The sequence below is a fragment of the Octopus sinensis genome, linkage group LG5 (genome assembly GCF_006345805.1).
Source record: "Octopus sinensis linkage group LG5, ASM634580v1, whole genome shotgun sequence".
Taxonomy (NCBI): domain Eukaryota; kingdom Metazoa; phylum Mollusca; class Cephalopoda; order Octopoda; family Octopodidae; genus Octopus; species Octopus sinensis.
This window is the reverse complement of record NC_043001.1, coordinates 34,044,097-34,071,932: the sequence shown is the minus strand read 5'-3', so window position 1 is coordinate 34,071,932 and position 27,836 is coordinate 34,044,097. Positions and strand designations below refer to the sequence as shown.

The following is a 27,836-nucleotide window of genomic DNA, read 5'->3' as shown; positions in this document are numbered from 1 at the left end:
CGTAGAAACATTGCCAGATCAAACTGGGCCTGGTGCAGCCTTCTGGCTTCCCAGACCCCAGTTGAACCGTCCAACTCATGCTAGCATGGAAAGCGGACGCTAAACGATGATGATGATGATGATGATAACCAAACATCAGTCAGTTTCACACTGCTGCCACTACAGTACTGATCAAAGACACAGAACATTGATTGATGACAGCAGTAATCTTTTGCCTCTTGTCCTCATAGTGAAAACAAAGTCACCAAAACACAAGGATAAATAATTGAAATGATTTATTTGTATACAATTCCTGAATAATGGAAAGCTTTTCTTTTTTATTTAAACGTTTTGTATTTCCTTTATTTATACAAGACTAGGATTTAAAAATAAATATTATATAATTGCACTTCATTCCACATATTTTGTACATTAGTCCTATTTTACACTATTATGATTAATAGACAATTAGAAAATACATGGTTTTTAAATGTTATTCATATTTTTAAATAAAGAAAAAAATTTCATGTTGTCATAATTATTGTTATCACTGCTATCAACACTGTCCCCATAATTTTCACATTTACTTTTTATACTGGAATTGGTTAGATTCGACTGAATGGACCAGAGGACCACGTCTTGTTCCAGTGCCTCAGGTTCGGTATGGTTTCTATGGCTGCATACCTTTCTTGCATCATCAATTTTACAGAGTGTACTGGGTGCCTTTTCCACAGTAGCAGCAGCTTAGTAAGATTGTCTTGTAGCTGGAAAGAGGTAAAAGTCCCCTTGCCAAATGAGAAAAGAATATACAAAGGCTGCCTAATGTGTGTGTGTGGTGAGAGAGAGAGAGAGAGAGAGAGAGAGAGAGAGAGAGAGAGAAACATGTTTAACTTCAGTGAATGGTATAGATTTTTTCCTTGGTACAAATCCAGTTCCAGAAAAGTAGAAGTATATCTGATTGAGTCAATGTGAATATATAAAAGGGTAAAAGACCATATCAGTGTTGGAGGGATCTGAAATCAGAATATAAAAGGACATAGAGAAAGGACCCAAGAAAACTAGTGCTGATCAGCATCAAAGAAGAAACAGTTTAAAACTGCAACTTAATTGGTTTGTTATGAAGAAGAAATGTCTTTTCTCCTTGCTCACAACAAACTAATTCAATCCTCTTTGGAACTGTTTGTAAATATGTAAAGAATTTAGGCTGACTCTTTATTATCATAATCCAAAATGGATAAAAATTTTAAGCTTTTATAAATCATTATATATAATATATATATCAGTTAGTTGTGTCATTGATGTGCTTAAAATAAACAAGTTAGTGCTTAAGCAGAATTTAATAGTAAATTAAGAACAGATGTGTATAGATAACCAATAATAATAATAATGATATAAAAATAAGTTTGAGGTATCTATTAACAATAAACGTCCATAAGCATCTGTATGCATTTTTTTTCTCATTTACATGGCCTTCATTTTTGTCTAGATTGACATAGTACATCCAATATACCATACCTTTTAGCATTTCAACCAACCATATCTGGATCAAATATTTTACCTGTTTTATGTTCATGCTGGTCAAATCCAGTCTCTCACACCTACCCTACAATCTCATTCTAAAAATTTACAATGCTAAATGAGAATGCCAAATGGTTAAGCCTCATTTTTCTTTAGTCATTTCAGATCCCCAATCTTCTTGGCTGATTAAGGCTGGAGATTCATGATTATAGTGACATCACATTTACAGTTTACAGTTGCAAACTTGGATTACACAAGGTCAATATAATTGTTGATCTGTCAAGTTTAATAAAATATGTTTCTCTGCTATTAACTACATTGCTGTTGCTTGATAACATTATCAGCTTACACAACTAGAGCTAAGTTCATGCTTATGGTTGAAGAGATTGTCATCCTCGTCATCATTTAACGTCTGTGTTCCATGCTAGCAAGGGTAGGTCAGTACCACAAGAGCCGGCCAGGCCAAAGCCTGTACCAGACTTCTGTGACTGTTTTGGCAGTATTTTTTACATACAATGCCCTTCCTAACACCAACCACTCAGCAGCGAGAACTTAATGCTTTTTATGTGGCACAAGCACAGGTGAGATGTGTAGTGCTTTTTACATGGCACAAGTACAGGTGAGGTCAGTTTTGGCAAGGTTTTTACAGCTGGATGCCATTCCGAACACCAACCAATTTACAGTGTGGACTTGGTGCTTTTAAGTGGCACCTGCACTGACAGGGTCACCAAATACTTGCAAGAAAAAATCCTTTAAGAGGGGAGGAGGCATTGGAGGAGGTGATGATGAAAAGGTTATAGTGAGACAGATACTATAACCAGATACACGAAGGAAAATCCTTCCAGTGTAACATCTATTATATGATGAAATGAATATAGAAGCCGTTCTGAAACCAGATTTATAGAAAATAGGATAAAATAGAACTACAAACCTTTAAAAAAAAAACAGTTTTCCTTCATTTAATTTTCAAAAAGTAGATCCATTCAAATATCACTTCCAATCCCCTTTCTTTGAACCATGGACCATAGTCATTTTCATCAATTTCTTCAATGCTGCACATATCACCTTTCAAATAGAAATATATATCAAGTACATAATAATTAATATATCACAGCTGATACACTGAACTTGCCTAATTAAGCATTTCAAAGTGAAACCAAGTTTTGAAATACATAATGTTGTAGCTTGATGAAGTAATTTTGGTTATTTAAAATAGCTGTACAGTTGTACTTGCTGCGTAATATTGGGTTGTCCTGCTGATTTTTAAAGGAAAGAAAAAGGTCAATATATATACTTGCCATTACATTTTTAATCAACCAAATATGAAACATTTTGTTGTACAATGCGTCTCCATCTTTCCTTTAACTTGAAAATACCCTCTTCCCAGAATTGAGGTGGTTTCATGGCAAAGAATTCATCAAGTTATCTTTTTATGCCACCCAAGGAATTGAAATTTTTACCATTAAGACATTTCTGGAGAGACCTGAATAAGTGGAAATTCGAAGAAGCAATATCTGGTGAATATGGAGGGTGGGGTAACACATCCCTGCTGAGCTGCAGCAATTTTTGTCTGGTTCCCAAAGCATCAAGTTCTGAAAATGAACTTTATCTTCCATTTTAAAGGGTTACAGAATTAACACAGGTTATAGGAACATTAAACCTTCTTCCACAAAAAGATAGATTAAAGTGTACTCTAAATGGAAGTGTAATCAAATCCTATTTTATGGACTCAACCAAGTTCTAAAATAAGTTGAAAGGTAAGCTTCTATAAATCAGCATGAACTTTTGGACAACCCAATACTTGTTGATGATTAAGAATACTGCATGGTTCACCTACAACTTAGAAGTTCAAAATCACACCATCCTGACATATTAGTTGGTCCTATGAGGAACAATATGGAAGTTGCTTTTTCTTTTTATTATTATTTGTTGGGTTAATAACCATTACTATTAAATACTACAATGTTCCTTGCTTAGCTTTAATGTGAACACTATTAAAGTATTTAGATATTCAAAAATAAATAGTTGATTATCCTGATGACCTTGGAGAGGGTGTTTTGTAAAAATCAGAGAAGACAGAATCATGATAAAAGAGTAAAATGTACTCTGAGTTGAATTTGAGCAGGAAATTTAGTAAACAAATGTGAGAATGATTATTGTATTCGTATAGTTCAGTTGTGGGCAAACTGTGACCCACGGGATTTTCTGAATGGCAAGCCTAACAAAAGATTACGATGAACATTTTTAGTTGAGTTGCCCACCTGATGTTGAGCTATGTCTCATGTGGCCCACTTCCAAAATAGCTTGCCCATGTCTAGAATAGTTAAACATCAGTCTTTTTCAATCATTATATGAAATTGGGTCATCTTTAATAGATGAATTGTGTTGATAAAAACTGAATATTTTAGGTAGATAGTGAGGTTCACTATAAAGTCTGTAAAAATTTTTCAATGGATTGGGATTTGTTTTTTAATTGGAGAAAGAAAACCAAAACCCATGACAATTGTTAGTAATGTTCAAAGAAAATAGGAGATAATTTCAAGAAATTAGGATTAATTTCATAGAAAATTCAATCTTTATGCTCAGGGAAAATCTTTACTTTGAAGAGTAACTTTTATATACTTACCATATAAATTTTGGATATCCTCTTCAGTAACATTGTAGGGGGGACCTAAAGAAACATGAAGATATAAATCATTATTGAATGCAATATGCTAAATTTCTTTCATGAACTTGTGAATTTTGTCTCCTTATTCTATATATAGCTTTACATGTAGTTTTCCATATCAGCATTAATGGTTTTAGGAAATTCTGAATAAATAGGAGTGAATTTGGTAGACAGTAACAATGCAGAAATATGCCATATACAGATATCATAATCATTACCATTGGTTGAAAGTTTATCTTTACTGCTATTTGCTGGTGCCTCTGGGAAAAATAAGTTGAAGAAAATACAGCAAGGATCATAAGGAATGTTCTCTTAAAATTGGAGCGACATGCGTGCTAATTTGTGGACGTGCATAAATTACATTCACGTACACACACACCCATCCTGCCTTTTACATATACAGATATCAACATTCATGTGATATATTCAAGAATAAAACTAATAAAAAAAGTGATTAAGAAACACAAATAACTGTAAAAAGAAGGCAAGTAAACACTATATAAATATACTCAAACATAAAATGGAGGATTTTTTTTTTCTTTTATATTGTCCCTCAAAAATGAAAGGTCCTTATTTTTAAGACTTTTTGGAAAGTGTTTCATGTTTACTTAGAAATTTATAGGAACTTCAATATAAGTGGTTCATATTTTTGTGAGGGATGATTTTCAAAGAAAGGAAAATCTCACCGTATATTCAAGTGGTTATAGTGTATCTTGCTCTGTCATTTTTCATTTACCTTGAAATAATGAAGGGTCATACCGCATTGCAGCAATCATATCGTGACAGTCAGAGGAAAGTAACTGTTTTATCACCTGGGCATACCTAAATGCAACAACAACAACAACAATTATATTTTCAAAATGAAATATTTTCTCTTTATACTGTTGAAGTTCTGAGAAAAGAATAAAGAAAAGAAAATGAACAAAAAAACATAATTCAATTGCATTTTTTAAATACTTCTAATATTGGATTCAAATTTTGGCACAAGGCCAGAAATTTCGGGGTCAGGGTTAAGTCGATTACATTTGAAATCAGAACATAAAGACAGACAAAGTGCTAACAATGCCCAGAATACTAACAATTTTGCCAGCTTGTTGCCTTAAAGATTTTCAATATCAAGAGTCAGTACGAATTGAGTTGAGACACTTATAATGAGCATAAAGTGAGACTTGAACACACATATCTCTTAACTGCTGCCTTTAAGCATTAGTTAATTATGTTACTACAAACCACATTCAGTTCACCTAAGAATTAAGGATTTAAATCTAAGGTCTTTATATGCATTATATGTCTTTTTAATACAATAACATGTTGTGAATCTGTGGTTTTGTCCTTTCAAAACATTTGTTAACAACTAAAAAAGGAGAAGTGGGGAAACTAAAATGGAAGTAATGTTGATGACAAATGGTACAGAATTTAGTTCCACCTGTTAAATTTTGGTTTCAAATCCTTCTGGTTTCCATTTTACCTTTCATTCTCTTGAACTGGAGTAAATTTAGTTGACTATATCCTAATGTTACAAATTTGTCCTATGGTACAAATTATTATTATTGTTATCTCTATACATATAAACAACAAAATATTTGTCTGTGTGTATATCCTTTATACAAATCCACAATTTTTCAGTTAGAGAGCGCGCACTTTCTATGGCTATTCAAAACCGTCCAAGTGTGGTCGTGCACATCTTTACATTTCCCCAGTCACCACGCAAAGCCATTAAAAAATCAATAGAAGTAACTTTTTTGTGAATTTTCTATCCAAAACCCAATCAAAATGCCCAAAACTTGATATGCCAATTGAATGCCAGCTAGCTGTATGTGATTGGTCGGAGATTTGGACAGTACTCGCATGTATGTGCGCATGCACGCAGCTTTATATGCATGCACTAGCACTATGACCCAGCGTTGCTGGGTCGTAGTGCTAGTCATTATTAAAGAAGCAAGCTGGCAGAATCATTAGCACATTGGCCAAACTGCTTAGCGGTATTTTGCCCGTCACTATGTTCTGAGTTCAAATTCCATCAAGGTCAACTTTGCCTTTCATCCTTTCAGGGCCAATAAAAAAAGTACCAGTAAAACACTGTATTTCACCCATTGCTACATTCTGAATTCAAATGCCACCAAGGTGAACTCTGCCTTTCATCTTTTCAGGGTTGATAAATTAAGTACCAGTCAAGTACTGGGGTTGATGTAATCGACTTAACCCTTCCCCTAAATTTCAGGCCTTATGCCTATAGTAGAAAGGGTTATTGTCATTACTATTAGCATTATTATTATTATTATTATTATTATTATTATTATTATTATTATTATTATTATTATTATTATTATTATTATCATCATCATTATTATTATTGGGTGAGAAAGCAGTGCATGCCATCAAAATGACACTGGGGCACAATTATACGAAACCCAATATACCCATCATTACCACACGTCTGATAAATGTACACAGACATATGCATCACAACCACATGTGCGCGACATGGTGATCTTATATCAAGATAAATAGCGCACGACCTTGCAGGTGGAGCACAGTTAGAATTTGTTCAGGTTGAGTAGCCCATCCTGCTCAAAAGGCCCTTGAATAAGGTTTAAGGATGATGAACAAATAACCCCTGAGGTGAATTATTCAAACCCCAAAGAATTCCTCTCAACACATGGCTATGATGCTCCCCAACTACTTCTGCTCACAATCAGAGATGCACATATCATCAGTCACCAAGTGACATGCTCAACTGATTATACAAAGACAAAATATTATTATTATTACTATTATTATCATTGAGCGAGAGAGCAGAGAATGCCATCAAAGTGACACTGGGGTACAATTATACGACGCCCAATATACCCATCATTACTACCTGACTGATAAAGGTAAACCAAGCACATGCATCACAACAACATGTGTGCAACATGGTGATCTTATATCAAGATAAATAGCGCACGACCTTGCAGGTGGAGCTCAGTTACAATTTTTTCAGGTTGAGTAGCCCATCTTGCTCAAAAGGTCCTTGAATAAGGTTTATTTAAGGATGATGAACAAAACACCCATGTTTCCAGAGGTGAATTATTCAAACCCCAAAGAGTTCCTCTCAACACATGGCTTATGCTCATGATCAGAGATGCACATAACATCATCCATTAAGGGATATGCTCAACTGGTTACGGTCAAGCAACTGATAAGCAAATCTGTGGTATTGAGCTGAATATTTGCTCTAGCCCATCATTTATACCAAGACAAAACAATGTACATGTAACACTTCCAATCAGTTAAGATCAGAAGCCGTGAGAGCTAATGCCTGGTATTACATCAGGGCATTTATTATTATTATTATTGAGCGCAGTGCATACCATCATAGTGAGACTGGGGTAAAATATATGAAGCCCAGTATACCCATCATGAGTACCGGTCTGATAAGGGTACGCCAGGCACATGCATCACAGCTATATGTGCATGATATGGTGATCTCATATCAAGATTAACTGTGCATGACCTTGCGGGTGGCGCCCAGTTAGAATTTTCTTCAGGCTGAATAGTCCATCCTGTTCAAATGGTCCTTGAATAAGAGTTGTTTAAGGATATTGAATGAAATACCCCTGTTTCCTGAGGCGAATTATCCAAACCCCAAAGAACTCCTTTCAACACATGGCTATGATGCTCCCCCTCTACTTCTGCTCATGATCAGAGATGCACATATCATCAGCCACCAAGGGACATGCTCAACTGATTAAGGTCAAACTACTGACAAGCAAATCTGTGGTATTGAGCTGAATATTTACTGTAGCCCATCTTTTATACAAAGACAAAATATTATTACTATTATCATTATTTTTTTTTTTTTTTTTTTTTTTTTTTTTTATTACGGTAGCAAGTTAGCAGAATCATTAGCATACCGGGTGAAATGCTCACCAACATTTCATCCATCCTTACGCTCTGAGTTCAAATTCTGCCATGGTCAACTTTGCCTTACCTACTTTTGGGGTTGATAAATTAAGTACCAGTGAAACACTGGGATTGATGTAATTGTTTAATGCTCTGCCCAAAAATTTCACTATGCAAGGAGGTTTTCTTCTAATTAATCAATATATATTACTATCATTAGTAATATTATGAAACTAACATATATTATATCATCATGACTATGTAATTATGTTATTGTCATTAAACAACTATTACTAACCTTATTCTGGTTTTGGGGCTGATAGCCTCAAGAGCTCCTCGATCCCAAATAGCATTAAACTGTCCTTCAAAATCTCTGTGTTTTGGCAGAAAAGAAAAAGAAGTAAAATTAATTGCAAGATTTATTACAATTGGTTGAAATTTAAAAGCACTTTTAATTATATTCTGGAAGAAAAGAAATAACCTATTTTTTTTTACTTCCTTTATTTTAGATGAAGTTAAAGGAAGGCCTAGAAAGAATTACTGCAAGTGAAATAAATGTCAGAGATGCTTTGCCCCATGCAGAAACTAGGAGCTACTTCTTGTACACATCACATGAATGGGGCAGTGAGGACTTAAGTAGCCTTTGTCTGAAAAAGGATTTCATCTGCAGTCCCTTGTCAACCACCACCACCACCACTTTGAGATGATTTCAATTGCCATAGTTATCTTCGTACCTACTTGGAGGTTTTCTTCAAACTAACACACAACCTAAAGACAGTCTTCTACAACATGACTATTAATAATAATTAACAATCATTGTAAATTGAAAAAATAAGGAAAACAGTCACATTCGTTAATAAAATAACATCTGATAATATTTTCTCAAAATTTAAATTGGTAAATTAATAACTGTCGTCATCATTGTCCATTTTTCTCTGGAATGGTTATCAAACTGTAGAAAATCTGCCTCAATAAAATCCATCTGACTCATGCAAGCAAAGAAAAATAGAAGCTGAATGATGATGATGATGATGATGATGCAAATGAGGATCTCTAATTATCAAATGGCTAATTAATACATGTAGCTGATATGGAATAAAGATATGTAGATGGCATGGAATAAATGGTACAAAGCACTTTTATTCAGTTTATCAATTTATGAGCAATTCCTTGGTCACATGTGTCCCAAATCAACAACATTAGCATTTCCCACTGAAGTTATTTTCCTACGACAGGGGGAAATTGAAATTCTTGGACATGAGACACAAATACTACATCACCACCACAACTGCCCTTCCTTTTGCCAACTCTCATCTGTTTCCAAACAAGTTAATATTTCCCAATGTCCAGACATGATGTGATCACTTGATATACATCACTGGTTACAATGTGCTCCTCATCATTTTACCTTTCAAATGATGCCATACCATTGGCTGGGCGAGCAGGCCAATGTCCATACTTAATATTGGAAATGAATGACATTGCTTCTTTCACAGTGACACACATTTACAAGTACCACATGATGTCAAGTCAGGGAAAGACAAACCCATGCATCATCACACACAACTGGCCTTTTTTAAGCTCCAGGCTATAGTAGGAGACACTTGCCCAAGGTGCACACAGTGGGAGTGAACCTGGAACTGTGTGGTTGCAAAGCTAGCAACTCAGTCATTCCTCTGTGTCCATGTTCAAATATTGAAAATTTAGTAGAGTTTACAAAAATGCAATACTTACTTTGAAAATTTAAACATATCCATGCAATAAAGTTTGATTTTCCCATCTTTGCTCTAGAAGAAAGATAAAATTCAAATGAAATACTTATTGAAACAATTTTTGAACAACTAACTTCAATTTTCTGGATTTCTTTACTATAATACTCTAATTTCAGTTCTTAAGTTGCCATTTATTATTTATTCATTAGTATTCAGATCACTCTGTCAAATACGATTGCTTATTTATTCTCATCATTCTGTATTACTCATGCATTGTCTCATAACTTTGAGATTTCAATGCTGTGATTGATTCTTTTTAGAATGACATTGTAGGGAAGGTGAAAGAGGCTGGATCTGATCAGTCTGAACATAGAATATTTCAACCAGATTTGACTGGTTTAAATGCTAAACAATTAAGCATCATGTATGTGTAAATGCAATTAAGGTGAGAATGAGCTCACAAAATTATATTTCAAATAGAATTTCAATGCAACTATCCACTGTACTATCAATACCACTACTGCTGTTGGAAAAAAAGAACAAAAATTAAAAAAAACAACACAAGGATGTGGTACATACGAAATATTAATAAGACACTCAGAGAAAGAAAATAAGGGTGTTTTACATTTCGAGCAAGGCTCTTCTTCAGAAACAGGAGACATAATCAGTGCAGTAATGCACTTTTTAATCATCAGTGCAAGCATAATTCAAGATTAATAACGAATGAACAAAATCAACATACCAGATGATATATACAAATATATATATATAGGATTTTCTTTCGGTCTTTGTCACACCAAATCCAATTCACTCACATGGCTTTGGTCAGCCTGGAGATATACATGAGGCTAGAGTGCCATACACTGGGACTGAACTTCAAACTGTGTGGTTGGAAAGCAAATTTTATACCACACACACCCACACCAGCACCATTATTTCAACATTTCTATAAAAGCTTCTACTATAAAAATGAATATTTACTGCAAAGAGTTTTCCTGTGTTGTCCTTTAATTCTTCAACAGTATATTCCAAATTCTGGTCTGTAAAGAATTCCTGTAAAGCTTGTTCAGCAATGTCAACTCCAACAATATTGTGCCCTTTATCTGCTAATCTGAAAAATAAACAAACTATACATATATATATTTCTTTACAGCCCACAAGGGGCTAAACATAGAGGGGACAAACAAGGACAGACAAACGGATTAAGTCGATTACATCGACCTCAGTGCATAACTGGTACTTTATTTATCGACCCCAAAAGGATGAAAGGCAAAGTCGACCTCGGCGAAGTTTGAACCCAGAACGTAATGCATTTCGCCTGGCGGGCTAACGTTTCTGCCAGCTCATGGATCATCATCAGCATCATCACCATCATCATTTAACATCCGCCTATATTTATACACACACACACACACACACTTGTGCACACATACAAACGCGCACACACACTCAAACACACACACACATCACTGGAGATAATGTTCTGTTGGATCCTCATAAATTTAGTGGGTGAGGGAAAAAACAAGAGCAGAGAATGGGTTCCAGAAGGATGAGAGGCTGAGAAAAGGAGTGGAAACAGTATTTATTACAGGATGAGGCGTTGCATCTCTATGGGTGATTGCTAAAAATGGACATCATTTTTATTAGATGTTGTTCTCATTACTTGGAAGTAGATCAGCTTCCATTAGCAAGTCCTTGAACAAGTATTTCAGCATGTGGGTAACTTACACCCTTGACACAGAGCCACTGTGTCTATGTTGCTATTGGTATTTACAGAATACTAATGCAAAACATTTCCTATCAAAGACCTGCTGTTAGTTAATGAAGAAGCTTGAATCCATATGTAATGGCCCTGGAAGCTGTCCCATCTTTCAGACGGTGCATAAAACTTGTGGATTATTTAGTCTTAATTAGTGATTGATGTAACTCTTTTACAAGCATAAGATAATCAAAAGACTGATACAGATTTCTTCAGTCTTTAGATAGAGCACCTAAGGTCCAGAAACTACACAAGCACTTCCTTGCTGGTTCTTTTTATAAGGTGTTCAGGTAATCTCCTAACTTATTGAGTCACTGTTATTCAAAGACGATACTTACTTTTTCATATCTACACATTTCCCACAGAGGGGAAAGAAAATTTTTATTCCATTTCTTCCATCAATAAATTTGTCCAAGTGTTTCTCAAGTGATCTTAAAGACAGAAGAAAAGAATAGCAAAAATAAACAATTATTTCAATAATATTCAATAAAAACAATAATAATTTCTTTTGACAGAGTACCATGCCAGTTATTTAAAGGGAAAGGTGTAATCAAGAGATTGAACCTCAATATGTTACTGGTACTCATTTTGTCAGTATTGTAGGCACAAGAAGCAAAGAAAACCTGGCAGAATTAGAAACCAAGAACAAGATAGGGAGCCTTTATGATATCACTCAAACTGCTAGTAATAACAACTAAACCTTTCAGTGGTATCCAACCTGGGGTTTGTGGATCTCTGCAGCACTAAAAATTTAGCAGTGTGCATGTGTGTACATGTGCAAGCATACACGTATGCATGAATTAAGGCTTAGGATTGTAATTCTGTATCGATGCTTTGCATGAAAAATATTGAGGTGAGAAAATGTGATGCTGGTTGACATTCCCCAGCTTCATACTGCTGAAGATGCAAGAGGAAATAAAAGATAAATCCTTCACACAGGGAAACAAGCAAGGCTTAGGGTGATGAAGGGCATTTGATTGTGAGAACAATGACTGCGAAATGTATTTGCTAGCAAGGAAAAGAAAACAGACATTAGACAAATAAATTCATTTTCATGTAACTGAGAAATAGTGGATTGACCTCCCTAATTCTTGTTTCCCTTCATCTTCTCCCTACCCCTCTTACATGCCACTCCTTCATTTCTGTTACCATTTGCAGACAACACTACTTCTCTCTCTCTCTGTTTCTCCTTTGGAAGAAAGGATAAGGGCAAAAAATAGTAATTAGACTTAGCAAACTCTTCTAAGAACTTTACTATAGGTTAACCCATTTGATACCAACCCACCTGAGATTGACCCTAATTTTATGATACAAATTTCTCATTTTAACCCTTTAACATTTAAAGCGGGCATATCTGGCTAAAATATTCTACTTGCTTTATGTTCAAACTGGCCAGATCTGGAGTCTCACATCTACCCTGAATGTCATTTTGAACATAAACAAACACATCATCAAAATCTCAAGGTTACAAGATAATGCAAGATAAATTCATGACAATCATCATCATCCTCCTCCTTTTCCTCTTCATCATCATCATTTAGCATCTGCTTTCCATGCTGGCATGGGTTAGACGGCTTGGTTGAAACTGCTAAACTGGAGAGCTGCACCAGGTTCCAATCAGATCTAGGACGGTTTCTACAGCTGGATGCCCTTCCTAAATGCCAACCACTCCATCTGACAGAAAAATCTGAATGCTAAAGGGTAAAGTGATCTAAATAACAAGTTTCTTTCAAAATTTCAAGTTGATGTATGTTTCAAACATCATTTTAATTACTGCAAAGTTATTTCATTATTAAATTCTTCATTATTTTCAGAATTAATTAAAATAAAGACTGGGTATTTTAACAGAAATGTGGTAACAAAAGAGTTGACTATAGTTATGATGCAGTATCAGTGATGTGACAGGAAATGTTCATCCCTCAGCTGATCACCCAGCATCCTTATCAATTCAAGACATGTAAGGGAGCCTCTAGGCAGTCACCTGATGTGCTAAAAGTAGCAGATAAACCTCCTTCAAATAACACTCTGCTATCTTATAAAGGGTAGATCACCTGTACAATGTAGCTCTTAAACAATAGCAAAACAGCCCCTGGGATCATTTCTTGGGTCAAACGGGACTGACTTTAGGTCTGTCATAAGCTGAAAGGCTCATGAGGTCAAAGTTTATTTCAGTTTCCATGGCATATTAACATAATTAAATAGTATGGCAGAACAATCATGGCAAAACTAGACGGTTACAACTTGAGCCAGATTTGGTGTTTGATTAAGTTAATTAGTTAAAAGATAATTGAGTAACTTACACATGCATTTCTTCCTGGTGGAAAGGAATATTTTTAGTGGTCCACCGATTGATCCAGTAACCATGTTCATCAAATTCGCCATCAGAGGTAGTTTTCTTTTCACTCTCAGTCATATTTTGTTCTTCAAAACAAACATAAAAATAAATTCAAAAAGGAACAACACACATTTATTAAATGATTGGTTCAAGAGTGTGAAAGGGATAAATTTTTCAGGCAAGTATTTATCCTTCTTCACCAAGTGCTTTTTTCACCACTACTTTGGTATGGTGAAGTCCATTATTTGCTGAAGAGAGCTAATCCAATTGAAATATCTTTAGAGTTATCTCCCTTATGTACTGAAATACCACTTGCCATTGAATTAATGCTGACTTTTCATCAGCAGATTATTATTTTCAATTATCTTTCTGCAGCTTGTGACAATATATACATTAATATTAATTCAAATAAGATAAGCTAATATGAAGCTATGTGGTCTTAGTTAGGGTGTTGGATTCATGATTATAAGGTTGTGGTTTCAATTTCAAGACTGGCTGGTGTTCTTGAACCATATACTTCCTTTTACACTGTTTCACTCCTCTCAGCTGAAAATTAGTACCAGCAACTGTGATGGACTGACATCATGTTCAGGAGGGACTTCTCTATTCTTAAGTTGCTCATAAACCCTAGAAACCAAGATAAGCTCTGATGTAAAAAGCTTGTAGGCTCATGACAGACCTAAGCTTGAGCTTATGATTGGGTCTTTGCATGATCACTTGAACTGCAAGACATAGCAGTCAAATGAAAGGACATGCCAAGCAGGTCCTTTATTGACATGAACTCCCTCATACACACATAGTCTCTCCCCTGTCAAAACTCCCCTACAACCCATTTACCCAATACCTCCACCACCAGCTGAAGGACCCTCCCTTCCCTCCACTCTCTACCACATGCCTATCTGCTCATTCCCCATGCCCTCACATCTACCATACACCCCTCCCAGCCATCCCAATTTCTCTCATCATCACTTGCAACAGCCGTGTGTGTCTTCCCCATCTCTAAACGTATCCCCTCACATTCTTATGGAACATCTTCCTCTACTCCCACAGTACTACATATTTATAAAAAATTTTAAAATCCAGTTTTCGGAAAGTTGAGAGGAGACAATGACAACTAGTGTGAATTTTTCGAAACTCCTCTCCCCATCCTTGGAAAAAAACTTTTCACAAAAACATTCCCTTGTAATCGGAATCTACAGCACCTGAAGCATATTTATAGAAGTTTTCATTGGAAAACATCCATTTTCCTCGCAGTTATGAGGAAACAAAATCGATGGGGCACATTTGTGTAAGTATGCTGTGATAAATAACTCGTATGAATCATGGTAAGTTGAATAACGAAAACAACGTAACAGTTTACGGTGTGCGACCTACAAAAAATAACAGCCAAATCTTTCTCAAACACAGTTCTAGATGCACTAAGTCTGAATAAAATACTGGATGATAACAGATAGATTCTCTTCGATCATAGATCAGAGTTATACAACTTATCGATTATTTTTACTCTGTTCAATAGAGCATATAAATATGAACTTTTCTAAAAAGTACTTAGAGGTAATGTATGCAGCTATTACTGCAGTACAGCTGGAGGCAATCCAGTCTTTTATCTAGACTTAGTGCATCGAGGACTGTGATTTGAGAGATCTACCTGCAATTTCTAATAGATCGAGCGACGGCATAAAAGCTCTTTTCTTAATTGTCACGTTGTGTTTGCTATACAACTTAAGCTATTCACATGATTAATAAAAATTGTTTTTTAAAAAGGTGACAAAGTAGTTCGTTTCTAAACCATCTTGTTCTAGGTTCGGTACCAATGAGCAACACCAGTACCTTAGCTTCAATATACTATTTAATTGGTGCTGATCAGCCTAATAGGGAAAACTTATGATCAATGACGTTCCCTCCAGTCTCTTTTAATTATAGAAAAACTACCCTGCTCGAAAATAGTATTAAAGACTCATCTTTATATCTTTATATATAAAACTGTAGTTGTGTGAGTGTCTGTCCCCTTCGATTTAGATTCCTAACTACTCCCACATTTTGCGGTGCAGTTTAACCAGGTGCTGTATCTTATAGTCGTGATTTATATCGAGCCCTTCTGGGTATTAGCGCACGTCTATGATGAGTCTACGATTTTAAAAATAATTTACCATCATTTTTTTCCATTTTCATGCATATTTTTTTAAAGGGAAGTAACTCTCTAAAAATGTCTACGATGAGTCAACGATTTTAAAAATATTTACCATCATATTTTTTCCATTTTTAATGCATTTTTTTGCTATTTTTTGGCTATAACTCTCTAAAAATGCTGTATAGATATTTCCCTTACAAACCCGAGCAACGCCGGGCGATACTGCTAGTTTATATATAAAACTGAATTTGTGTGAGAGTCTGTCTCCTCCGATTTAGATTCCTAACTACTCCCACATTTTGCGGTGCAGTTTAACCAGGTGCTGTATCTTATAGTCGTGATTTATATCGAGCCCTTCTGGGTATTAGCGCACGTCTATGATGAGTCTACGATTTTAAAAATAATTTACCATCATTTTTTTCCATTTTCATGCATATTTTTTTAAAGGGAAGTAACTCTCTAAAAATGTCTACGATGAGTCAACGATTTTAAAAATATTTACCATCATATTTTTTTAATTTTAATGCATTTTTTTGCTATTTTTTGGCTATAACTCTCTAAAAATGCTGTATAGATATTTCCCTTACAAACCCGAGCAACGCCGGGCGATACTGCTAGTTTATATATAAAACTGAATTTGTGTGAGAGTCTGTCTCCTCCGATTTAGATTCCTAACTACTCCACATTTTGCGGTGCAGTTTAACCAGGTGCTGTATCTTATAGTCGTGATTTATATCGAGCCCTTCTGGGTATTAGCGCACGTCTATGATGAGTCTACGATTTTAAAAATAATTTACCATCATTTTTTTCCATTTTCATGCATATTTTTTTAAAGGGAAGTAACTCTCTAAAAATGTCTACGATGAGTCAACGATTTTAAAAATATTTACCATCATATTTTTTTAATTTTTAATGCATTTTTTTGCTATTTTTTGGCTATAACTCTCTAAAAATGCTGTATAGATATTTCCCTTACAAACCCGAGCAACGCCGGGCGATACTGCTAGTTTATATATAAAACTGAATTTGTGTGAGAGTCTGTCTCCTCCGATTTAGATTCCTAACTACTCCCACATTTTGCGGTGCAGTTTAACCAAAAGCGGGTATCTTATAGTCGTGATTCATACCCTTCTGGGTATTCATACTCTTCTGGGTATTAGCGCGCGTCTACGATGAGTCTACGATTTAAAAAGAAATTTACCATCATTTTTTTCGTTTTTTAATGCATTTTTTGCCCGGTTTATATAAGGGAAGTAACTCTCTAAAAATGCTTGTATAGTTATTTCCCTTACAAACCCGAGCAACGCCGGGCGATGCTGCTAGTATTTAAATAAAAATTTTGGATGCAAACCTTGTAACAAAAATCTATTCTTTTCTACTCTAGGCACAAGGCCCGAAATTTTGTGGGAGGTGGACAGACCTATCGGTACTTAATTTATCGACTCCGAAAGGATGAAAGGCGAAGTCAATTCAGTTATTTCCCTTGGCACAATGAAACCCAGTGTTTACGTTCTTTTTCCTACGATGGTGTAGCCTAGTGCATATGTTAGAAATGATTCTCTGATCATTTCTTTATGATTTTATTCGACGTATATATATACTAGTCTGTTGTCTATAAGAATTAACCGAATCGGTTAATTTAACTGTACGCACGGATCTTTGTATTATCGTATCTTATTTTAAAATCAGATCGAATACACTTATCCATTTAAATTTTATCGCCTAAAATATTTTACTGACGCACTAAATTGATTGCTTCCCAAGCGCAAAGTTTACAGATTTACCCCTAAAAAGCGAAATGAGAGATAATGATAACGTCTAATACGCATTTGTGAGTATATTTCTAAGGAGGAGACTGTGATATGTTACATTCAAATTACGATGAACGTAAACAAACAAACGAAGTTTGCTTTAGAAGCGTTTCGACGTCTTAGAAAGGACCAAACTGTTTGGGGCGTAGGTCTGCGCAATTGCTATTTCCCCTTTGGTAAGCAAAATGCTTAGCGGTATTTCGTCGGCCGTTACGTTCTGAGTTCAAATTCCGCCGAGGTCGACTTTGCGTTTCATCCTTTCGGGGTCAATTACATAAGTACCAGTTATGGGATCTTTTCCTTTTGAACAGCAGTTTTCAACACAACTTCTAGTTAACTAAACACTTTTAAACTTCGTATACTGGTAGAATGTGTCAAAATAAAACATTTTTTTCTCTTGGCTTTCTTGAGAAAATTGTAGTTTGTAAGTTTAACGTTGTTTAATTTTTCGAATTTTAACCAATCAATTGCCTCTATTGAGCTAAAATCATTTGCTGCGTCTAAGGAGGCAGACCAAAAGGGAACAGAGACAGTTCCTGCCAATTCGAGGTGTTGTTGGATAGGCAGAAGTTTTTCAGTAGTTTCGAGAGAACAAGGGCGAAACAAGTCCGAGCACCCTTAGGGATCTGATTGACAAGCTTCAGCTTGGACAAACCCAGGGATCTGGAATTCAGAGCAAGGTTCTGTCCTACTAAGGATGTCAGAGCTGAAGTGATATCAGTTGCATGTCCAGTTAGAAAATGGCCCGTTGTATCAGGAACGAAGTATATATTATAGTTTTATCAAAATGTTACTACATGTATTCATGGAAAACAAAACAAAATATAACGAGTCACGCAAATTAGGGCGATGTTTCGCTTGTCGTAGCACACGTTTCCGTCGATTTCCTCCGTCGATTGTCGATTTCCGTAAAAAATGTAAACACTGAATCGGCCATACATACATACATACATACATACATACATACATACATACATACATACATACATACACACATACATACACACACACATACATACACACACACATACATAGATACATACACACACACACATACATATACACATACACCGAGTAAAAAATTTCAGTTATCTCTCTCTTTCACACATTACTCTCTCTGTCTCTTCGCACACACTAACAGAAGCACTTCACTTACACAACATACTGTCTGTCTCCCACACCCCATCAAACACACGCACGGGGACTTCAAAAAGAAATTCCCTCGTCATAAAATCGCTTCCTCTTAGTCTCTTTCGCTCTCATTACTTCAAATATTCCCGCAAAGCCATATGTAAAAAAATAAAAGTTTTTTACGGAAATCGACGGAAACGTGTGCTACGACGTGTGCTACGACAAACGAAACTTCGCCCAAAATATAACGAGTTACGCAAATTAGAAATAAAATACACTTTATGTTTTTACCTTTGTTATATATCTGATGGACTTTCCCGGTGATTTCAACGTATCTGCACCCAAGTTGTTCGATCAACTGAATGGTCTACTAACTGAACTAACCTCTACTGTTATCATGTAGTAGCATCAACGTGACGCAGTGTGATAAGGCTGAATTAATATTGTATGCAGCAGTAAAGCTTTCAGTTATTTATAAATGCAGTACACATTTTTAACTCCGTTCCCACCAACCCAAATTCATTCACAAGCGATTATATGATCTGCGACTATGGCGAAAGAATTTACCCACGTTGTCATATATGCGGATTGATTCCGGGGTCTGATGGTTACGAAGCATACTTAACCACTCAGCCATACCTCGTTTTATGTCCTATATATAGATATATACAATATTATTCCAAAAATGTTTTTCAGTTCAATTGTTAAGGAGAAGAAGCGCCCGTCCTGTCTACTTCTCATCAATAAAACCGTATTTACATAGGTGACACACTTAATTTTTTTTTTTCCTTATTTTTTTTTTGATGTACAAAAAATAGTCCTGTGCCTGATACTGCCCTATTTCGAATGAGAGACATTGATGCTCACTAGGGATCCTGATATGCGTAAGACTACTAGGAACAATAATTGCTTTTAATAATAAAGTCCAAATTATCATAGACTGTTAACACAAACAAAACAATTGCCTCTAGTAGTTCAGCAATTATGTAAGAAGATAACATTATCTGCCCGCGAGGTTACTTTGTCACCAATGCCACATTATTGCTTAGTCACCAAGGCGGCGGGCTGGCAGAAACGTTAAAACCCGGGCGAGATGCTTAGCAGTATTTCGTCTGCCGTTACGTTCTGAGTTCAAATTCCGCCGAGGTCGACTTTGCCTGTCATCCTTTCGGGTTCGATTAAATAAGTACCAGTTACGCACTGGGATCGATATAATCGACTTAATCCTTTTGTCTGTCTTTGTTTGTCCTCTCTGTGTTTAGCCCCTTGTGAGTATTAAAGAAATAGGTATTTCGTCTGCCTTTACGTTCTGAGTTCAAATTCCACCGAGGTCGACTTTGCCTGTCAGCCTTTTGGGGTCGATAAATTAAGTACCAGTTACGCACTGGGATCGATGAAATTCGAATCCTAACAATCTCATTATACCTCCTTTTTCAACATACACAACCCACACAAATACAAGTTTCACATCTTTTATGGCAATTCTCTTCATCAAAATATAAACAACAGTTGATCTGAAGGAAGATAAAGTTGAAATATAGTACTAGTATACTGTAGTTTAGATATGAGAGATTTATACTTTCATACTTTATTCCCAAATATTGGCACAATATTCTATTTATATGCACAGAATTATATATTTTCCTCCGACAAAATCTACAAGCGAATGGGACTGCCTTCCATTTAATTTTAAATAATTTCTACCTCAGACTATAAAACCCGGGATTTTCATTGCTGCATTTTCGAATATGGGAATAACAATATCTTGTTATACAGACTTATCACTCACCCTGTTACGCTGATTGTATCTGAGAATTATGTTAAGGATACACGTGTCTGTAGAATGACCAGTCGCTTATACTTAAATTCTGTAAGTAGGTAATTTAGTTGATCGAACAACTGAATCCTTATCGTCGAAACTGACGAAGATCTATTTTATATTTAAGACAAATTTTACGACCCGTAGAAATTGAAGATACAATGGTTTCAAAATTTGGCATGGGGCCAGTTATTTTAAGGAAGTGGGTAGCAGATTATATCAACCCTAGTGCTCAACTCGGAACATATTTTATCGACTCCGAAAGGACGAAAGCCAAAGTCGAAACTAAAGTATATTATGTCGTCGGGTATGAAATTTGTAGTAAGGTATATGGTAAACTTTGACAGCTGCTCATTTTGCGCCATTATTATATTTTGACAATCTTTATTTTTTTGTTAGAAAGCTGATACATCGATTTCTTTTTTCTAACTCATTTTTCGCTTTATAAAGTATTTATAAATCGTTTTTTTTTTTTTGCTATTTTTGTTCAGAGATGGATAAGTCGGAAATTCGTACAGTTTTGAAATATGAGTTCTTTCTTGGAAATACAGCATCACAGACAGCTCGGAATATTGACGGACTATTTCATTCCAATGTTATTACACTGCAGGTAATATCAAATTGGTTTGCAAAATTTCGTTCTGGTAAATTTGACCTCACAAATAAGCAACGCAATCGACCAGAAACAAAGGTGGATAATGACGAACTGAAAGCCACCGTCGAGTCAGATCCATCTCAAAGTGTCTGTGAATTATCATTGTTGTTTGGTGTTAGCAAGCAAACGGTAGCATTTGGAAGCCTGCATTATGCTACTTTCTCGTCACAAGAATAAATCATTTCTGAATCGAATTGTAACACGTGATGAGAAATGGATCCAATACAACAACCGTAAACGTTCAGCACAACGGTTGGACAAAGATGAGCCATCTAAACAGTCCAAAAAGCAAAGTTCATCAAAAGAAGCTGAAGGTGTGTGTTTGGTGGTCTGGTGCAGGTGTGATCCATTATGATTTCATTAAACCTGGCTCATCAGTCACGGCCGAAGTATACTGCTGCCAACTGGACCAAATGATGGAGAAACTTATAAAAAAAACAGCCTAGATAAGTCAACCGATCTACTCCTATTTTATTGCAAGACAACGCCAGAACACACATTGCAAAAATGACATTGGCGAAACTACAAGAGTTGGAGGTTCTCCACCATCCACCATACTCACGTGACTACCTCTTTGGATAACTTTTTAATAGTTGAATTTGGATAACTTTTTAATAGGAAAAAATTTTAATTCCACCGATGCTGTAAAACAGGCCTTCCAAGATTTTATTGACTCTAGATTGCCAGACTTTTACAGTTCCGGGCTGGACAAGCTACCGTTGAAAAAGCAGAAGCGTATTGACAATATGGGTGCAAGCTTTGATGAATAAAACTATTCCTTATATTTATAAAACATTAGCAAACTTTTTTTCTTTTCTACAAATTTCATACTTGACGACCTAATAGCTATGAATAAAAGATACGTAGATTATGAATTTTCATTGAGGGATGGGATCTCGAAACAAAAAACATCGCAGGGGTCCTCTAAAAGTCACGCGACGAAACTGATGCTAAGTATGAGAACTTTTGCCCGAAGTAAAATTTATGCGTGCATTAGTTACGTGCATGCTGATATGCTAATCCTAACATTCTGTAAACAAGAAACAATGAACTTTAATCTTTTTAAATCCATCTTATCAGCTTTTTATGCGGTCAGTTTGTACCTTATCTCAGATTTGAATAAAGTTAGGTGATGTAGAGTAACTGTTAGATCTATTTTCTTTGCTTCTTTCTCCACCTTCTTTATTAGTTCATTCAAATAAAGTATTTTTCTCACAGTGATACAAAGCCAAATGAATCTCATTTGTTATGGTGAATTTTGAACTTACCGGAGTAAAAACAACAAGCAGGTAGAATCGTTGGAGCATCGGAAAAATTCTATGTGGCATTTGATCCCGTTCTTTACGTTCTGATTTCGTATTCCGCCGTGGTTATCTTTGTTTTTCATTTCTCCGAGGTCGATGAAATAAAGTACCATTCAAGTATTCGGGTCGGTGGTGTCGACTAAACACCTCCCCTAAAAATTGCTGTGTAGTGGTCCAAACCCTAACCGCAATATCCTCCGTTAGGCAGTTTCACGTGACTGATCAATAAGTCGACCAATCAGCGTGAAACTGTGTCGTAATACGACTTCTTGGATGTTCTAGAATCTACCCTCTTTCCACCCAGTAGAAATCGTTTAGTGCCTAATTCACTGGGCAGTCGACCTCCGACTTTCGTGCAGCTGGTTTTAGACTTTGGACTTTCGCGCAGACGACTTCGGATACTCTGACAGACCGAGTCTGAATCTTCACACAATGTCCCATCTTACGGATGCAGCACGGTTTGCTCAACTCTCAGTCTCAATTACATTATTAGCATCTTTGATTGTAAATAGCCAACACAAAATATATCCGTCAATGAATATTAAAGTTAAGGGTACGTGAGTTTGCTTCAATTATTCTACACGCAGCTTTCTCCTAATAAACGATGGTCCAGCCAAAGATACGATATCCGCGACACGAAGAAACAAGCGACAATAAACCCTTCATAACAACTGTCCTGCCGATAATATCAGAAACATTGTTAATCTAAGGAAGTTCAAATGTGTTCACGAAAATATATTCGTTGCGCAATTCTACCAGTGCTGTATAGTGAGTGGGTCAACATGAGCGGTTGTTCTGGGCGCACTTTTTTCAGTTTGTAATAATACTTACCTTGCTCCAGGCGCTGGCAATCCAGTTAATGACACTGAATCGTGCAATTAATTCAGTATATTTGTTTCACGTTGTCTCAGAGCATAAGCAGTACGTTTTATTTAAGTTTGTATTAACCTGCTTTGTGCAACGAGCATTATAACACCGTCCTCTACAGGACCGCCACATTTAGTTGGCAAATACAGGCATACCTCACCCTACGTTGTTAATTGATTCCAAGAGACACGACTTAAGTCGAAAAACGACTGAAGCCGAATTAACTTGTCTCTAGGCTAGGCTAGGCCGAATTTACTTGTCTCTAGGCTAAACCGATAATAGGGGTATCTTTTTTCTTCACAAGTGTAAATAAACCCAATCTGTTTCTTAAAGGAGGGACATATTCATTATGCACAGAATGTTATTTACCTAAATGGACGCCAGTGATTGGTTAAAATTGCCGAAATGCAAGAAATTAAAGACGAAATATGTTGCAACATATAGAATTTTCTCAATAAAGCCAAGAGAAAATGATGTTTTATAAACACATTCTACCAGTATACGAAGTTTCAAAACTTTTTAGTTACCTAGAAATTATGTTACAAAGTGCCGTTCAAAAGGAAAAGATCCTTTTTTTTTTTTTAAACAAAGTAAATAAAACAAAAACACAAAGTAAGGATCGACTAGACACATCTAGCTAGCCCCGCTACGCGAGTGCGCGCACCAGGACCATTCTTCTTCAATAGTACCTGTTTATCGCATGTAACGTGTTGTTTATCGCATTTGCATTAAGTGTATGTTGAATGTTTAAATGATTTTTTACTCGCTTCTTTTTGTCATTGAGCATTGAGGTACTTGTGAGGTGTGCTAAAATTAACTGCTAGATAAGATTTGGGGGATAAATCTTTTGAATTAACATAAACATTTATTTACATGAAAGAAAATAACCGGAAACATAACACGTATTGTTTACAAATATTGACAACACGTGCTATTTTCAGGATGTTGACGCACAAAATGTCAGCTTCCAAATCCTGTTTCCTGAGTGGGTGAAAATGATCAAACTTTAAACCTCTATAACTTTTTAAAAGCAATTTTCTGGGGAATAAATGAAATAACTCGGATCTTTTCCCTTTGAACGGCAGATCGAGAAATGTAATTTTTGTAACTAAACACTTTCAAACTTCGGACACTGGTAGAATGTGTCATATAAAACATCTTTTACTCTTAGTGTTTTTGAGAAACGTTTCTGTTTACGAAGTTATTTCGTGTTAAAGTTGTCGTATTTCGGTAATTTCAACCAATCAATGACGTGTATTCAGCTGAATAAAATTACTGCCGTTGTTTGTCAATAACAACTATCGGTGGTGTACATTTCATTTGTCACTGTTATTTACGACATATTTCATCTCAGTTACGTTTGTATGAATAAATGAGTGTATCTGAAGCATGTTTACTTCATGGTACTACCATAATCGTTCGTGCATTTCTACTGCTTTTAGTTGTTTTTCCTGTTTTTAAGCTACTATTTCCAGAAAGACTTTCCCCACTCACTCTCCAATTTCTTCATTTTCACTTTTTTCTGTAACTCTAACCCTAAAACCCCAACCCTAACCCTAACCCTAAAACCTTAACCCTTACCCTAAAACCCAAACCCTAACCCTAACCCTAAAACCAACCCTAAAACCAAAACCAGTACAAACGCACGAACGATGTCATAAATAACAGTAACAAACAAAATATACACCGCCGATAGTTGTTGACAAACAACGGCAGTAATTTTATTCAGTTGAATACACGTCATTGATTGGTTGAAATTACCGAAATACGACAACTTTGACACGAAATAACTTCGTAAATAGAAACTTTTCTCAAAAACGCTAAGAGTAAATGATGTTTTATATGACACATTCTACCAGTGTCCGAAGTTTGAAAGTGTTTAGTTACAAAAGAATTAATTTCTCGATCTGCCGTTCAAAGGGAAAAGATCTTAATTCTCAGATACATTCAGCGTAACAGGGTGAGCGATAAGTCTGTATAACAAGATATTGTTATTCCCATATTCGAAAATGCTGCAAAGAAAATCCCGGGTTTTATAATCTAAGGTAGAAATTATTTAAAACTAAATGGAAGGTAGTCCCATTCGCTTGTAGATTTTGTCGGAGGAAAATGTATAATTCTGTGCATATAAATAGAATATTGTGCCAATATTTTGGAATAAAGTGTGAAAGTATAAATCTCTCATATCTAAACTACAGTATACTAGTACTATATTCCAACTTTATCTTCCTTCAGATCAACTGTTGTTTATATTTTGATGAAAAGAATTTCTATAAAGGATGTGAAACTTGTATTTGTGTGGGTTGTGTATGTTGAAAATGGAGGTATAATAAGATTGTTAGGATTCAAATTTCAACTAGTCAGTTGAAGATCACGACAAAACGACGACAGTTTCACAGAAATCGACCAATCAGCGTGGAGCAGTGGCGTGACATAGCTCTTCTGATGACCTAAAATTCACCACCTTCTCACTCTATAAAAACCATTTGGCGCTTGCCTCAGGCGGACCTTGAACACTCATAGAAAGCTGACCACTAAGACCGAGTCACCTCCGGCAAGAAACGATTTTGAACACTCACACGCGACGTATTACAGCTAGCGTTCTACAAGACACAGCGCAGTTCTCTCCTCTCAGTCATCGGTCATAATACCAGCATCTTTCTTTTGTGAATAGCCAACGCAATAAATCATGTCCAGCAATAAATAAGTTAAAAGTTTAAAGTTCGTGAGTTGCTTCGTTTATTAATCACACAGCCAGCTGGGCCTCACGATTATGGTCTTCAACCACACCGTACACATTCAACATTGCGATCTCAAAGCAACGGTGACTAAGCAATAACCCTTTCTACTATAGGCACAAGGCCTGAAATTTGTGAGGAGAGGACTAGTCGATTACATCGACCCCAGTGTTTCACTGGTACTCAATTTATCGACCCTGAAAGGATGAAAGGTAAAGTCGACCTCGGCGGAATTTGAATTCAGAACGTTGTGAAATACCGCTAAGCATTTTGTCCAGCGCGCTAACGATTCTTATTTCTTTGTTGCCCACAAGGGGCTTTGTTGCCCACAGAGAAGACAAACAAGGACAGACAAACGGATTAAGTTGATTATATCGACCCCAGTGCATAACTGGTACTTATTTAATCGACCCCGAAAGGATGAAAGGCAAAGTCGACCTCGGCGAAATTTGAACTCAGAACGTAACGGCAGACGAAATACCGCTAAGCATTTCGCCCGGCGTGCTAACGTTTCTGCCAGCTCGCCACCTTGGTGACTAAGCAATAATGTGACATTGGTGACAAAATAACCTCGCGGACAGATAACACAATGTAACACATGTTTGGTTTTTTTGTTTTTTTTTAATGTTCATATATGCATTTTTCGCCACTAAATTCTAAAATCATATTCGTTTTGACGTAACATCGATAGTTATTTATTTATTTATTCCTAATTTCATATTTACTCGTTATATTTGTAACTTTTCTCTACGGCACTTTGCTGGTTCAATCTATTCTAGTATTGTAAGGATAATTATACAACATTTAGTACTTTTCCATATATTGAAAGATATTTAGGATGTATAATATTAGAACAAAAAGAAACTATAACATTCTGCGCTGTAAATGCCTTGATAACTCTTTTTTTAAGATGCGAAGTGCTTTGACGATCGAGATTTTCTGGAGTGTATACCTTCATCTCTTCAGACTAGAGAGCATATATTATCTCCCATTATAGCAGTATCCCATCGTCCTTGGTATCTTCTTTCCATAGTTGCGATGTCCTGATGAAATCTCTCACCATGCTCCTCACTGACATCAACCAAGTTTTCGTGGGAGAAATCTAAAAAATGAACCTTTAAGGACATATAACCCATCCCATTTTCTTGAAGTTTTCAATAGGCTTTGCTACCAGCTGTTTATAATTAGGATCCTTCTGATTTCCTAGGAATCTACGAACTACATCACGAAATGTACACCAAGCTTCTTTTTCAACTTTTGTTATCGCTCTTTCTAGTTTCTTCGACTTTCACATTGCATTTACTTGGGGCCCAACAAATATGCCACCCTTGATCTTATCCTCAGCTTTGGAAACGTAAGACAAGTTTCTTGAAAAGCGTCTCCTCTAAAATCTAAGGTCTTCACAAACTGTTTTACCAATCCGAGTTTGATATGAAGTGGGGGTAATAAGATTTTGTTGGAACCTACTAGAGGCTGTTTGAGAACATTTAACATTCCTGGCTGCAGTTCCACTGGTGGGGGGGG

General features: G+C 36.0%; 1 protein-coding gene and 1 long non-coding RNA gene across 7 annotated transcripts in view; one reads left to right on the top strand and one right to left on the bottom strand.

The window, feature by feature from the left end:
• Window positions 1-27,836, bottom strand: part of LOC115212383 (probable thiopurine S-methyltransferase) — a 57,710-nt gene that overhangs the window by 23,443 nt on the left and 6,431 nt on the right. The window contains exons 1-10 of one of the 6 annotated variants that reach the window (XM_029781264.2): window positions 19,221-19,379; window positions 13,822-13,942; window positions 11,860-11,952; window positions 10,744-10,873; window positions 9,785-9,837; window positions 8,349-8,423; window positions 4,902-4,987; window positions 4,124-4,168; window positions 2,429-2,562; window positions 260-743 (exon numbers count right to left, since the gene is read on the bottom strand). The exons of 1 other annotated variant lie outside the window; for it this stretch is intronic. In XM_029781264.2, coding sequence (XP_029637124.1) covers window positions 2,453-2,562; window positions 4,124-4,168; window positions 4,902-4,987; window positions 8,349-8,423; window positions 9,785-9,837; window positions 10,744-10,873; window positions 11,860-11,952; window positions 13,822-13,934 — 705 coding nt within the window. In that variant the 5' untranslated portion in view covers window positions 13,935-13,942; window positions 19,221-19,379 and the 3' untranslated portion in view covers window positions 260-743; window positions 2,429-2,452. Of the gene's footprint in view, window positions 1-259; window positions 744-895; window positions 993-2,428; window positions 2,563-4,123; window positions 4,169-4,901; window positions 4,988-6,595; window positions 6,601-8,348; window positions 8,424-9,784; window positions 9,838-10,743; window positions 10,874-11,859; window positions 11,953-13,821; window positions 13,943-19,220; window positions 19,380-27,836 lie in introns of those variants that run through there. 4 more of the 6 variants (XM_029781263.2, XM_036503316.1, XM_036503314.1 and 1 more) reach the window with 4 other exon arrangements.
• LOC118763619 lies at window positions 734-21,729 on the top strand. The gene is made up of 3 exons (XR_004999380.1): window positions 734-814; window positions 12,280-12,290; window positions 21,718-21,729. It is a non-coding gene; the product is annotated as an uncharacterized LOC118763619 (long non-coding RNA).